Source organism: Giraffa tippelskirchi, chromosome 2 (assembly GCF_054371585.1).
Source record: "Giraffa tippelskirchi isolate mGirTip1 chromosome 2, T2T-mGirTip1v1.2.pri, whole genome shotgun sequence".
Lineage (NCBI taxonomy): Eukaryota > Metazoa > Chordata > Mammalia > Artiodactyla > Giraffidae > Giraffa > Giraffa tippelskirchi.
Window position 1 is genome coordinate 14,905,995 of NC_137276.1, and position 15,154 is coordinate 14,921,148.

The window sequence follows — 15,154 nt, forward strand, 5'->3', positions numbered from 1 at the left end:
GAAAGTGGCTGCAGGTGCCCCAGACTCAAATCTATAGATATATTTAGAGAAAAGTGGAGAAAGCTGGCTACTCAAGATGAAAGGCCTCAGAAGGCCTCTGTCAAAAGACATCACCTTGTGATTACTAAGGATTAAAATCAAAGTAAACATCTTTGCCAGTGCAAATGGCACTGACAAAAATTGGGTCTGTAATCTGACTTTTTCCACCTATATGTGTTTGATTTGATCCCAGGTAAGCTGCAACAAAGAATGAATAACATCAGAAAGTACAAATCAGCTTAAGGGTCAGGGTGAATAAAAAAATCTCAGAACACAATATCTGTTTCTCCTTTTTAATTCCTTTAGGAACACAATCAAACCACATAAAAACCCTTAAGTTTCAGTAGGTTACAAGACCAAAACTTATATTTTAGAGTTCTAATATATCAATTCTAGATATCAAACAACTCTAAATATTTTAACCTCAAGTTTCTCACAAGAATCTGTTGTAATGGGTATCATTCATGTATCTACCACAAAGATCTGATACTAAGATGCTTTGACCAAATCTTAGATAGTTGGTCAATTCTTTACAAGTTATTTGTTTCCTGATGATCTTTCTGTGCCAATGTCTGAAACAAAAACATACAATTTTTCATGAGACAAATGAAATTCTTAATAAAAGAATTACATAAAATTCATGTAAATTTAGCACAACTGGGCATTTTAAAATTTTACTACTTAAAGTTTTAATAAAGATATAAATTTATAAAATATAACTCCTAAAACAACCTATTGGAAAATTCTGAACAAGAAAATGTTTCTGGAAAATAAATATTAAAGAAAACAAAGTGTATTATATTAAAACTATATTTTAATGTGTTTTAAAGCTAGCTATATATTAAAATAGAGCATGACAAATACTTGTTCATTTTATAAACAACCAAAGAGGTTAAAAGCAATTTGAAGTGTTCCCACACAATCTGAAAATAAGTTTCCAATAATTGAATCCAAAATTCTTGAAATCATAAAAATCTGTAATGAGAAAGTTTTAGGGTCAAATATAATAGAAGTATAATTTACTCCTAACAAAAACAAACAGCTTTTAAGCATCATGACAGTTAAACTTCTCCAGTGCATTAATCCCCTAATGACAGTTTCAGTCAAGGGGATGTTGTGAGGTCAGGTTTAAATTTTTTTTAATTTATATTCTCCTTAAATATAACTTGAGTTATGCAGCATCAATTCTCCAAGACTCAAAACATTTCACAGGTTCATATTTTTACTTTAGTTTTGCTTGTTGCTGTTTTGTTTTTTGTATCTAGTGCAAACCCATGTGAAGGGCAGAACACTAATTTAATGAAATGTATTCCAGTAAAAACATTCTTATCAGTAGGTAAAAAAAAATGCTAAACAAAAGTTAAACAATCAGTGATGGCTTACCAACTCCAAAAATTCTATTTCTGTTTGGAGAGCATCATGAACACTTTGCATGTTGTCTTCCTTATAAAGTTCTAATTCTTTTTTAAGTCTGTTTTAAAGGAAAATTCACTCGAGTAATTAGTTCAGCAATAAACTTTTATAATAATTCTTTATTAAATGAATAGTGGCAGATTTGTAGCTTCTATCATGACAATTTTAAGTTAACATTAAAGAATTTAGAAAGAGATTTTAATTCTCTATAATTCTAGCCATTAAAATTAGTCTAGCAAAAAATAATTAAAGGAATAAGAATTTGAAAGAAGAAAGAAGAAATAAAGCTACCTAATTTTCCGGTGATTTAAAAACATACTTTGAAAACCCAAGAATCAGTGTTAAAACCAACTCAAATAATAAAACAATTCAGTAGGGTGACAAGATATAAAATTAGCAAACAAAAATAAGTAGCCTTCATTGTCACCAGTTATTTGAATAAATCAAATAACTAACTTGAATTTCTTATGGATGGCTTGCTTCGCTGCCCAGCTTAGTTGCTTAGTTGCTCAGTTGTGTCTGACTTTGCAATCCTTTGGACTATAGCCCACCAGGCTCCTCTGTCCATGGGATTTTTTCAGATAAGAATCCTGGAGTGGGTTGCCATTTTCTCCTTCAGGGTTTTTCATAAATAGGACACCAGAAAAATGGTTACTATCCCCAGTTAAATAAAATTTAATTTGATCCTAAGAAAAAATACTAATACTTTTCCCCCTGGTGCTGGGTGCATTGATTCTAAAGTTCATATATTAAAAGAAGAGAAAAGTCTAGAAAAAAATCTTGAATTTTTTTTTTTCAAGAAAGTTCTAAAAAAAAAGAGAAAACAAAGGAGGATAACTAGCTCTATGAGATACTAGATCATACCATTAATCCTTCATAATTAAAAGAGTGCAGTACTGACATATAAATAGAGCAGTGGGACACAGAAGACAGAAATAGCTTAAGAAACAAATGGACATTTAGCATTTGCTAAAAGAGCCACCTAAAATCACTGTAAGAAGAAAAGAAGATGGACTTTTTAATCAGCTGTGTTAGAATAACTAGAGAGCTATCTGCTATGTGACAATAAATGGACTGTCAAAGCTAAAACTGCCTCATTATCTCACAGCACATATCAAAATACACTCTAACTGGATCAAAGATTTAAGTGCAAAAATAATAAAACTATGTAAGGACAAAGTGAAAGAATAGGGAAATTCCTTTGTAACTTGACAGTGTTCAAGAACTTTCTCACCATGGTTCAAAATATAAATGACATATAAGAGTATTCAATTTAATTTTTAAAACTGCACAGCAAAACACGTGAGTGGAGTAGGAAGATGAATGACAATCTTAAAGAAAATACTTGCCACATATACCCCTGATAAAAGTCTAATCTCTCTAATATGTAAAGGAAATTTATAACCAAGGGGAAAAAAGACCAAAAGGCCGATTAAAAAATGGGGAAGTCATAAAAAGTGAGTTCACAGAAAAAGTATAAAAATCATCCCTAAACATATGAAAAGTGCTCAATATTACTCATAATTAAGACTTGAAAATTTACTGCACAGGGATATCATATCTCATCTATCAGGTTGGTAAAACTCCAAAAACCTGATAACACATTTTCTTCATAAGCTGTGGGTAAACAGGTGTACTCAAACGTTGATAGGGGAATTTAAAATGGTTAAACTTCAAAGGAGAAGAATTTGGTAGTATCTAACAAAACTACATTTATATTTTTCCTTTGATTTCAACATTCATCATCAGTAATACACCCTGTAGGTACAAAACAATATATGCACAAAGTTATTATTGCATTATTATTTATAATCACCAAATATTATAAACAACCTGTGTCCATTCTTAAGAGATGGGTTGAATAAACCATAGCACATTCATATAATGGAGTATTATACGGTATAAAAAATGAAGATAAAGACAAAAAGAAACACAGAAAGATGAACCAGAAACTAACAAAGTTGATCACCTACAGCAGTGAGTGAAAATGGGGTGGAATAAATAAGGAATAAAATGAAACTCATCTGCATGTATCTTTTTTTATATACTTTTGAACCATGATTATTTACATACTTGAGAAATAAAATTAAATAAAGTTGACGAAAAGAACCATAAAGTTTAACACAAAATAACAGCTGAATTAAACACAAACAGAACAAAATAAACCTGTTTTTTAAACTAATAATCACAGATAAAAATTAAACAGAACTCAAATAATTTTCAAAAATAGTAGTCTATATACCCTCAGTGAGATATGTTGTAAGGCAGTAAGAATTAAAGAGGAATCTTAAATTTTCCTATTTTTGTTGTTAGTGAGGGTTCACTTCAGTCCAGTTCAGTCGCTCAGTTGTGTCCGACTCTGTGCGACCTCATGAATTGCAGTATGCCAGGCCTCTCTGTCCATCACCAACTCCCAGAGTCCACCGAAACCCATGTCCATCGAGTCAGTGATGCCATCCAACCATCTCATCCTCTGTTGTCCCCTTCTCCTCCTGCCCCCAATCCTTCCCAGCATTAGGGTCTTTTCCAATGAGTCAACTCTTCACATGAGGTGGCCAAAGTACTGGAGTTTCAGCTTCAACATCAGTCCTTCCAATGAACACCCAGTATTGATCTCCTTTATGATGGATTGATTGGATCTCCTTGCAGTCCAAGGGACTCTCAAGAGTCTTCTCCAACACCACAGTTCAAAAGCATCAATTCTGCGGCGATCAGCTTTCTTCACTGTCCGACTCTCACATCCATACATGACCACTGGAAAAACCATAGCCTTGACTAGATGGACTTTTGTTGGCAAAGTAATGTCTCTGCTTTTAAATATGCTATCTAGGTTGGCCATAAGCTTCCTTCCAAGGAGTAAGCGTCTTTTAATTTCATGGCTGCAATCACCATCAGCAGTGGACCCCCCAAAAATAAAGTCAGCCACTGTTTCCCTAACTATTTTCCATGAAGTGATGGGACCAGATGCCATGATCTTAGTTTTCTGAATGTTGAGCATAAGCCAACTTTTTCACTCTCCTCTTTCACCTTCATCAAGAGGCTCTTTAGCTCTTCTTCACTTTCTGCCATAAGGGTGGTGTCATCCGCATATCTGAGGCTATTGATTTTTCCCCTGGCAATCTTGATTCCAGCTTGTGTTTCTTCCAGTCCAGTGTTTCTCATGATGTACTCTGCATATAAGTTAAATAAACAGGGTGACAATATACAGCCTTGACGTACTCCTTTTCCTATTTGGAACCAGTCTGTTGGTCCATGTCCAGTTCTAACTGTTGCTTCCTGACCTGCATACAGGTTTCTCAAGAGACAGGTCAGATGGTCTGATATTCTCATCTCTTTCAGAATTTTCCACAGTTTATTGTGATCCACACAGTCAAAGGCTTTGGCATAGTCAATAAAGCAGAAATAGATGTTTTTCTGGAACTCTCTTGCTTTTTTGATGATCCATTGGATGTTGGCAATTTGATCTCTGGTTCCTCTGCCTTTTCTAAAACCAGCTTGAACATCTGGAAGTTCACGGTTCACGTATTGCTGAAGCCTGGCTTGGAGAATTTTGAGCATTACTTCACTTGCATGTGAGATGAGTGCAATTGTGCAGTAGTTTGAGCATTCTTTGGCATTGCCTTTCTTTGGGATTGGAATGAAAACTGACCTTTTCCAGTCCTGTGGCCACTGCTGAGTTTTCCAAATTTGCTGGCATATCGACTGCAGCACTTTCACAGCATCATCTTTCAGGATTTGAATTAGCTCAACTGGAATTCCATCACTTCCACTAGCTTTGTTCGTAGTGATGCTTTCTAAGGCCCACTTGACTTCACATTCCAGGATGTCTGGCTCTAGGTGAGTGATCACACCATCGTGATTATCTGGGTCGTGAAGATCTTTTTTGTACAGTTCTTCTGTGTATTCTTGCCACCTCTTCTTAATATCTTCTGCTTCTGTTAGGTCCATACTGTTTCTGTCCTTTATCGAGCCTATCTTTGTATGAAATGTTCCTTTGGTATCTCTAATTTTCTTGAAGAGATCTCTAGTCTTTCCCAATCTGTTGTTTACCTCAATTTCTTTGCATTGATTGCTGAGGAAGGCTTTATTATCTCTCCTTGCTATTCTTTGGAACTCTGCATTCATATGGGAATATCTTTCCTTTTCTCCTTTGCTTTTCGCTTCTCTTCTCTTCCCAGCTATCTGTAAGGCCTCCTCAGACAGCCATTTTGCTTTTTTGCATTTCTTTTCCATGGGAATTGTCTTTATTCCTTTCTCCTGTACAATATCATGAACCTCTGTCCATAGTTCATCAGGCACTCTATCAGATCTAGTCCCTTAAATCTACTTGTCACTTCTACTGTATACTCATAAGGGATTTGATTTAGGTCATACCTGAATGGACTAGTGGTTTTCCCTACTTTCTTCAATTTAAGTCTGAATTTGGCAATAAGGAATTCATGATCTGAGCCACAGTCTGCTCCTGGTCTTGTTTTTGCTGACTTTGTAGAGCTTCTCCATCTTTGGCTGCAAAGAATATAATCAATCTGATGTTGGTGTTGACCATCTGGTGATGTCCACTTGGAGAGTCTTCTCTTGTGTTTTTGGAAGAGGGTGTTTGCTATGACCAGTGCGTTTTCTTGGCAGAATTCTATTAGCCTTTGCCTTGCTTCATTGTGTACTCCAAGGCCAAATTTGCCTGTTACACCAGGTGTTTCTTGACTTCCTACTTTTGCATTCCAGTCCCCTATAATGAAAAGGACATCTTTTCTGGGTGTTAGTTCTAGAAGGTCTTGTAGGTCTTCATAGAACCGTTCAACTTCAGCTTCTTCGGCGTTACTGGTTGGGGCATAGACTCGGATTACTGTGATATTGAATGGTTTGCCTTGGAAACGAACAGAGATCATTCTATCATTTTTGAGATTGCATCCAAGTACTGCCTTTGGGACTCTTTTGTTGACCATGATGGCTACTCCATTTCTTCTAAGGGATTCTTGCCCACAGTAGTAGATATAATGGTCATCTGAGTTAAATTCACCCATTCCAGTCCATCTTAGTTCGCTGATTCCTAGAATGTCGAATTTCTAGAATTCCTAGAATGTTAGTGAGGGTACACAGTTATTTTAAAATTATTTTAGAAAGTTGTAAGAAATGGATAATTACATTGACATTGTTACAAACCGAAGTTTTCACTAGGAAAAGGAAGATGTACATAGAAAATGGAGGGAGGAAAAAAAAACTGTCATTTTGGATTTGAATGGAAGAAATCAGTATAAAAAATTATGATTTAAAAAAAATGGTATTTTTATTCCTGTCCATTTAAAGTACTCAGAAGCAACAACACTCAGTAGTAATGAGCACATTTAGCATGCTAATCTTAGTTTCTAAAACCTGTGCCAACAAAAGATAACCAGGACTCCTTGAAATAATTGGTCCCAGGGCTGAGGTAGGTAATATTCAAGGTGAGCCTAGAATATTTTGTTGTACAAGAAGGAAGGAAATCGACCCAAAACTGATGGAAACATGTCAAAAGACACAGAAATTTAGTTCAATGGGCTGCCTATATCCAAATATGGGACAATTTGAGCATCAAAAATAATGACAATAATGTCTTTATAACACATGACATAAAAAGAAATTCATTGAGTCCACAGAAAATCTTAAAAAAGAGAAATGAAAAGGATGGGCTGACAGGAAGGGAACTTCTGTCTTTTTTCCCCCAGAATTTTACTAGCTAACAAATGAAGAGGAATTCCATTATTAGAAAGTTGCCACTTTCCAATCACCAATGTAATAATTGACTCAAGAAAGCATCATTAGTGGACGCTAAAATGACTGCATGAAAAGTTACTGGGAAAAAGGCTATGCACAAGGTCTCAGAGTCATCCCCTATATCATTCAGTAAATATCCATGGAAAAGATTATTTTCTTATTGGAGTAATCTGGCAGACACAATCCTACCTAAGCGATCACAACTAACATAACTGAAAATGAAACAACACTGGCATTTCATGCCTTCTGATGCAATGTTCTGAGGACACAATCTTACTTATATATTATTCTTGTCTCAAATTATTTAACCTGAATCTAAGACTCTTGAGAGTCCCTTGGACTGCAAGAAGGTCCAACTAGTCCATACTAAAGGAGATCAGTCCTGGGTGTTCATTGGAAGGACTGATGTTGAAACTGAAACTCCAATACTGTGGCCACCCAATGCAAAGAGCTGACTCATTTGAAAAGACCCTGATGCTGGGAAAGATTGAGGGCAGGAGAAGAAGGGGACGACAGGATGAGATGGTTGGATGGCATCACTGACTCAGTGGACATGGGTTTAGGTAGACTCCGGGAGCTGGTGATGGACAGGGAGACCTGGCATGCTGCGGATCATGGGGTTGCAAAGAGTTGGACACAACTGAGCAACTGAACTGAACTGAATCTCTAAGGAACAAATGAGTCTAAATTCAGGGACATTCTACAATGGCTTATACTCTTAAACAACTTGATTAAAAAATGGGCAGAGGATTTGAACAGATATTTTTTCCAAAGAAGACATGAATGGCTAACAGGGACATGAGAAGATGCACAACAACACTAATCAATTATATGTCAAAAAAATTTTTCTTAAGTAGAGGAAACTTTTAGATTAAAAGAGATTTAAAATATCAGCTGCTTGTCATGTGTGGACCTTATTTGGAACTTAATTCACACAAACAAAATAATGACATTTATAAATAATTGGAAATTTGAACACTGATGATATTTGATGAATAGTTGTTTGTTGTCAATTACCTTATGTGTAATAATGGATTTTAGTTATATTTTTTAAAGTCCTTTTTTACAGAGACATAATAAGATAATAATATGTATGATTTCCTTCAAGTAATACAGGAGAAAAATAAGAAGAGACATACATTAAACAATACTGGCCATAAATTGATAACTTTTAAAGTGACCCCTTGTTAAGAGCACCTGACCTGCCTCTTGAGAAACCTATATGCAGGTCAAGAAGCAACAGTCAGAATTGAACATGGAACAACAGACTGGTTCCAAATCGGGAAAGGAGTACATCATGGCTGTATTTTGTCACCCTGCTTATTTAACTTATATGCAGAGTACATCATGAGAAATGCTGGGCTGGATGAAGCACAGGCTGGAATCAAGACTGCCAGGAGAATATCAATAGCCTCAGATATGCAGATGACACCACCCTTATGGCAGAAAATGAAGAACTAAAGAGCCTCTTGATGAAAGTGAAAGAGGAGAGTGAAAAAGTTGGCTTAAAGCTCAACATTCAGAAAACTAAGATCGTGGCAAATAGATAGGGAAACAGTGACAGACTTTATCTTTGGGGGCTCCAAAATCACTGTAGATGGTGACTGCAGCCATGAAATTAAAAGACGCTTGCTCCTTGGAAGAAAAGCTATGACCAACCTAGCCAGCATATTAAAAAGCAGAGACATTACTTTGTCAACAAAGGTCCATCTAATCAAGGCTATGGTTTTTCCAGTAGTCATGTATGGATGTGAGAGTTGGACTGTAAAGAAAGCTGAGCACAAAGAATTGATGCTTTTGAACTGTGGTGCTGGAGAAGACTTTTGAGAGTCCCTTGGACAGCAAGGAGATCCAACCAGTCCATCCTAAAGGAGATCAGTCCTGAATATTCATTGGAAGGACTGATGCTGAAGCTGAAACTCCCAATACTTTGACCATCTGATGCTAAGAACTGACTCATTTGAAAAGACCCTGATGCTGGGAAAGACTGAAGGCAAGAGGAGAAGGGGACAACAACAGAGGATGAGAAGGTTGGATGGCATCACCGACTCAATGGACATGAGTTTGAGTAAACTCTGGGAGTTGGTGATGGACAGGGAGGCCTGGCGTGCTGCAGTTCATGGGGCCACAAAAATTCGAACACGACTGAGCAACTGAACTGAACTGAAAGTTAAGTGAGAAGTACCTAGGATTCACTATATTTTACTTTTTTACTTTTGTATATGCTCTAAATCTTCTATAATAAAACTTTAAAAAATAGAGTTTAACAAAGATAGTGGCCAAAAAATCAACATACAAAAATCTGTTATATTTCCATGCAACAGCAACGAAGAGAATACTGATGTCATTTAAAAATTTACATTTAAAACTACAAGGTATCTAAAAATAAAACTCACAAAAGATTTTTGTTAAAAAATTAAGACAAAAAATCAGTATATTCTAAGTTTACCGATGAGAAATCTCAGCTTAATAAAGATGTAAAATCTCTCAAAAGAGACTGTAGGATGAGTGGAATCATAAGAGATTTTCATGGATATAAGCTGATTCTGAAATGTATATAAAAAAGCAAAGGGTCAAGTACAGCCAAGATACTCTTGATGAAGACAAAGAAGGATAAAGGGAAGTGTTCTGTTTTAGATTAAGGTTCATTATAAAGTAACAGTAATTAAGTAGTTAAAAGTTAATAGCATGCATTTAACGATAATTAAGACAGTTGTGAAAGAAATGAATGTTGACCAATTAAGCAGAATAGAAAACAGAATCTTAAAATAGATTCACAAATGTTATTCTGATTATTATTTTTAAATAAAAGATGTGGTTTTTCAGATCACTAGAGAAAGGAGAAACCACTCAATAAATGCTGCTCAGACAACTGGTTATCATGTGGAGAAAAATAAAGCTATATCTTACTGTGAATGTAAGCAAAAATTAATTCCAAATAAACTAAAGACTTAAATGTGAAACACAAACCTTAAAAATTATTAAAGAAAATACAGGAGAATAACCTTCTGATCTAAGGTAGGTAAAGAGTTCTTAAACAAGACACAAAAATGATAACCACAGAAAGAAATGACTGATAAGTTCAGCCACCATAAAAGTAGGAAATATACCCAAGCACAACAGTATAAAGAATACCAAAAACAAACAAAAAACTTCATGAGTTGGGAGAGAGATTTTTAATGCATAAGAAGTCTGAAAATATAGCATTTAAGAGAATATAGATCACTGGGGAATTTGGTACTGTGCCAATGGAAGTATAAACTGGTTTAATCACTTTGATAGAAAGCTTGTTGCTACCCTGTAAAGTTCAACATTTATATGCCTTATACTCAGCAATTGCATCATGCATATATCCTACAGAAACTCTTCCAGTGTGCACCAGGATGATTAAAACAGCACTGTTTGCAACAACAAAAACTGAAAACTCAAATGTGCATTAAAAAGAGAAAAAGCATATTCACATATCTATACTCAACAACATGGATAAATTTTAGAAACAAGTGAATAAAAAGCAAGTCCTGGACCGAATGATACCCCTTTTACATAACTCAAAAATAAGCACAAATAACCAATATATTGTTTTGGCAGGCATATAAATGACAGGTAGATTACATATATGAATACATGACATAAAGTTAGTAAATCCTAAAGTAACAAAGAAAATTATATATAAGCAAGGAGTGAATTAAGTAAGTCATACCCCCCCCCCCGCCACGCACACACAAATGAAACAATCTAGGACAGCAATTACATCTGAGGTAAAGAAGGGAGTGTGGGTAATGGGACCCCATAGCAAGATACTGGTAATGTTCTAGCCTAGTTCACAGGTCCTCACTATCTTATTGTACTTGAGAACTAACATTTAGCTAGGGAAAAAAACATAATAGCTATAAGAATGGATTGAGAAACAATACCTAATATATATGAAGTTCACTGTGTTCTGAACTTGTAGCAATTTAATAGTGAATAAAAATTCTGAAGGAATATTCAAGTTGGAAAGATAGAAAAAGTTAATGATTTGGAGCATTAGAGGTTTACACAAGCACAAAATCCCTTGCAATAAATAGTTTTAAAAAGTAAGTGGAAAGTTAAATGGAGAGGAACAATATACCATAGATGCTGCTATACGATGTTCATTTTAATATACATATCTTTTCAAATACATACAATGGTAGGGATCGTTCTTCCCATTATGCCATCAATACTTGCCCTTTTCCACCATTTCAGTTCAAGAGAACTGAAACTGAACTGGTTTGGTAAGAGCTCTCATGCCCATCAGAATTGGGTGGTGACTGGTTTCCATTTTAGTTAGCTAACAAGGAGAAGGAGAGACTACTGAAATTAAGGATGGCATTTAGGATGAATTATAGGAAGCATTTCACAATTCAGCATATAACCAAGTTGTAGAATTTAGATCTCACTTAAAGAAAAGATTACTGTTGCTAGCTTTAAAGGAGGCTGGATGCTAACGGTATGAACATTTATGTATTTGCAGCTAGGCTGGAGCTATATATGGTAAGCAGATCTCATGCTTCAGTGCATAGACTGATTGTCTATAGGAGTCAAGAAGAGCTTCCTTCACCTACCACACAGTAACTAAGGGCAGTTTGCATTGGCTACTGTCCCCTTTCTCTGAATCATCAGATATTGATGAGGATGGGCCAACATTGCTAGTTTAGCAAAATGTATGTTCCATGTATTTTTACAATTTCTTGCATTCCATTTTTTTTCAGTTACCTCTAAGTGCCATGGAGAAGTCTTAACTAAAAGAACACTCTTTTTCAGTTATAGAAATATAAACAAGTACTATTTAATTAGAAAGAAGGACAATTTTCACCCAAAGTCCTAGTACACAAATTCAATGAGATTAAAATGTAGGTATGCTTCGTCTCAGGTCTTTTGCTTCCATATGATACTGATTATGCAATCCTGCCTTCCAGTTCTTTCTTTGGCCTTATGCTGTCAAATATATTGTCCCCAGTTAATTACATTTGCCAATTAATATCATTTAAGAAAAATATCAAGTAGTTTAAGTGGCTATAACACAATTAATTTAATCATTAATTTATACTATAGCATTTCAGTTCAGTTCAGTCGCTCAGTCATGTCCAACTTTTTGCGACCCCATGAACCACAGCACACCAGGCCTCTCTGTCCATCATCAACTCCCGGAGTTTACCCAAACTCATGTCCATTGAGTCGGTGATGCCACCCAGCCATGTCATCCTCTGTCGTCCCTTTCTCCTCCTGCCCCCAATCCTTCCCAGCATCAAGGTCTTTTCCAATGAGTCAACTCTTCGCATGAGGTGGCCAAAGTATTGGAGTTTCAGCTTCAACATCAGTCCTTCCAATGAACACCCAGGACTGTTCTCCTTTAGGATGGACTGGTTGGATCTCCTTGCAGTCCAAGGGACTCTCAAGAGTCTTCTCCAACAACACAGTTCAAAAGCATCAATTCTTCGGCACTCAGCTTTCTTCACAGTCCAACTCTCACATCCATACATGACTACTGGAAAAACCATAGCCTTGACTAGACGGACCTTTGTTGGCAAAGTAATGATTCTGCTTTTTAATATGCTATCTAGGTTGTTCATAACTTTCCAAGGAGTAAGCGTCTTTTAATTTCATGGCTGCAGTCACCATCTGCAGTGATTTTGGACACCAAAAAAATACAGTCTGACACTGTTTCCACTGTTAACCCATTTATTTCCCATGAAGTGATAGGACCAGATGCCATGATCTTAGTTTTCTGAATGTTGAGCTTTAAGCCAACTTTTTCACTCTCCTCTCTCACTTTCATCAAGAGGCTCTTTAGTTCTTCTTCCCTTTCTGCCATAAGGGTGGTGTCATCTGCATATCTGAGGTTATTGATATTTCTCCCGGCAATCTTGACTCCAGCTTGTGCTTCCTCCAGCCCAGCATTTCTCATGATGTACTCTGCATATAAGTAAATAAGCAGGGTGACAATATACAGCCTTGTCATACTCCTTTGCCTATTTGGAACCAGTCTGTTGTTCCATGTCCAGTTCTAACTGTTGCTTCCTGACCTGAATACAGGTTTCTCAAAAGACAGGTCAGGTGGTCTGGTATTCCCATCTCTTTCAGAATTTTCCACAGTTTATTGTGATCCACACAGTCAAAGGCTTTGGCATAGTCAATAAAGCAGAAATAGATGTTTTTCTGGAACTCTCTTGCTTTTTCGATGATCCCGTGGATGTTGGCAAGTTGATCTCTGGTTCCTCTGCCTTTTCTAAAACCAGATTGAACATCTGGAAGTTCACGGTTCACATACTGCTGAAGTCTGGCTTGGAGAATTTTGAGCATTACTTTACTAGCGTGTGAGATGAGTGAAATTATGTGGTAGTTTGAGCATTCTTTGGCATTGCCTTTCTTTGGGATTGGAATGAAAACTGACCTTTTCCAGTCCTGTGGCCACTGCTGAGTTTTCCAGATTTGCTGGCATATAGACTGCAGCACTTTCACAGCATCATCTTTCAGGATTTGAATTAGCTCAACTGGAATTCCATCACCTCCACTAGCTTTGTTCGTAGTGATGCTTTCTAAGGCCCACTTGACTTCACATTCCAGGATGTCTGGCTCTAGGTGAGTGATCACACCATCATGATTGTCTGGGTCGTGAAGATCTTTTTTGTACAGTTCTTCTGTGTATTCTTGCCACCTCTTCTTAATATCTTCTGCTTCTGTTAGGTCCATACCATTTCTGTTCTTTACTGAGCCTATCTTTGCATGAAATGTTCCCTTGGTATCTCTAATTTTCTTGAAGAGATCTCTAGTCTTTCCCATTCTGTTGTTTTCCTCTATTTCTTTGCAGTGGTCACTGAGGAAGGCTTTCTTATCTCTCCTTGCTATTCTTTGGAACTCTGCATTCATATGGGAATATCTTTCCTTTTCTCCTTTGCTTTTCGCTTCTCTTCTTTTCATAGCTATTTGTAAGGCCTCCTCAGACAGCCATTTTGCTTTTTTGCATTTCTTTTCCATGGGGATGATCCTGATCCCTGTCTCCTGTACAATGTCACGAACCTCTGTCCATAGTTCATCAGACACTCTATCAGATCTAGCCCCTTAAATCTATTTCTCACTTCCACTGTGTAATCATAAGGGATTTGATTTAGGTCATACCTGAATGGTCTAGTGGTTTTCCCTACTTTCTTCAATTTAAGTCTGAATTTGGCAATAAGGAATTCATGATCTGAGCCACAGTCAGCTCCCGGTCTTGTTTTTGCTGACTGTATAGAGCTTCTCCATCTTTGGCTGCAAAGAATATAATCAATCTGATGTCGGTGTTGACCATCTGGTGATGTCCATGTGTAGAGTCTTCTCTTGTGTTGTTGGAAGAGGGTGTTTGCTATGACCAGTGCGTTTTCTTGGCAGAATTCTATTAGCCTTTGCCTTGCTTCATGGTGTACTCCAAGGCCAAATTTGCCTGTTACTCCAGGTGTTTCTTGACTTCCTACTTTTGCATTCCAGTCCCCTATAATGAAAAGGACATCTTTTCTGGGTGTTATTTCTAAATGGTCTTGTAGGTCTTCATAGAACTGTTCAACTTCAGCTTCTTCGGCGTTACTGGTTGGGGCATAGGCTTGGATTACCGTGATATTGAATGTTTTGCCTTGGAAACAAACAGAGATCATTCTGTCATGTTTGAGATTACATCCAAGTACAGCATTTAAGTTCTTCCTATTTTTTTCTACCATAAATAAATTTCTATGAACACCTTTGTTCATAAAGCTTCCTCTGTGCTTTGGGTTATTTCCCTTGGGATACAGCTAAGCAAAATTACTGCTCTAAATGGCATAAACATTTTAAAGATGCTTACAATAACTTATATACATCCAACTGCATTCCAAATATGAGCAATGTATACTGCCATAGCAATGAGTAAATTATCTCTTACCACACCGTTGCCAATTTTCAGTATGGTCATCTATCT

The 15,154-nt window shown here is 36.5% G+C and overlaps 1 protein-coding gene across 8 annotated transcripts in view; it reads right to left on the minus strand.

Moving 5' to 3' along the window:
• Positions 1–318: 318 nt before the first annotated feature.
• CCDC172 (coiled-coil domain containing 172) overlaps positions 319–15,154 on the minus strand; it is a 73,957-nt gene continuing 59,121 nt past the window's right edge. For 4 of the 8 annotated variants that reach the window (XM_081573509.1, XM_081573511.1, XM_081573508.1 and 1 more), the window contains exons 8-9: positions 1,423–1,510; positions 319–611 (exon numbers count right to left, since the gene is read on the minus strand). In XM_081573509.1, the coding sequence (XP_081429635.1) occupies positions 570–611; positions 1,423–1,510 (130 nt within the window). In that variant the 3' untranslated portion in view covers positions 319–569. Of the gene's footprint in view, positions 612–1,422; positions 1,511–11,320; positions 14,834–15,154 lie in introns of those variants that run through there. The other 4 variants (XR_014077809.1, XM_081573513.1, XM_081573512.1 and 1 more) reach the window with 1 other exon arrangement.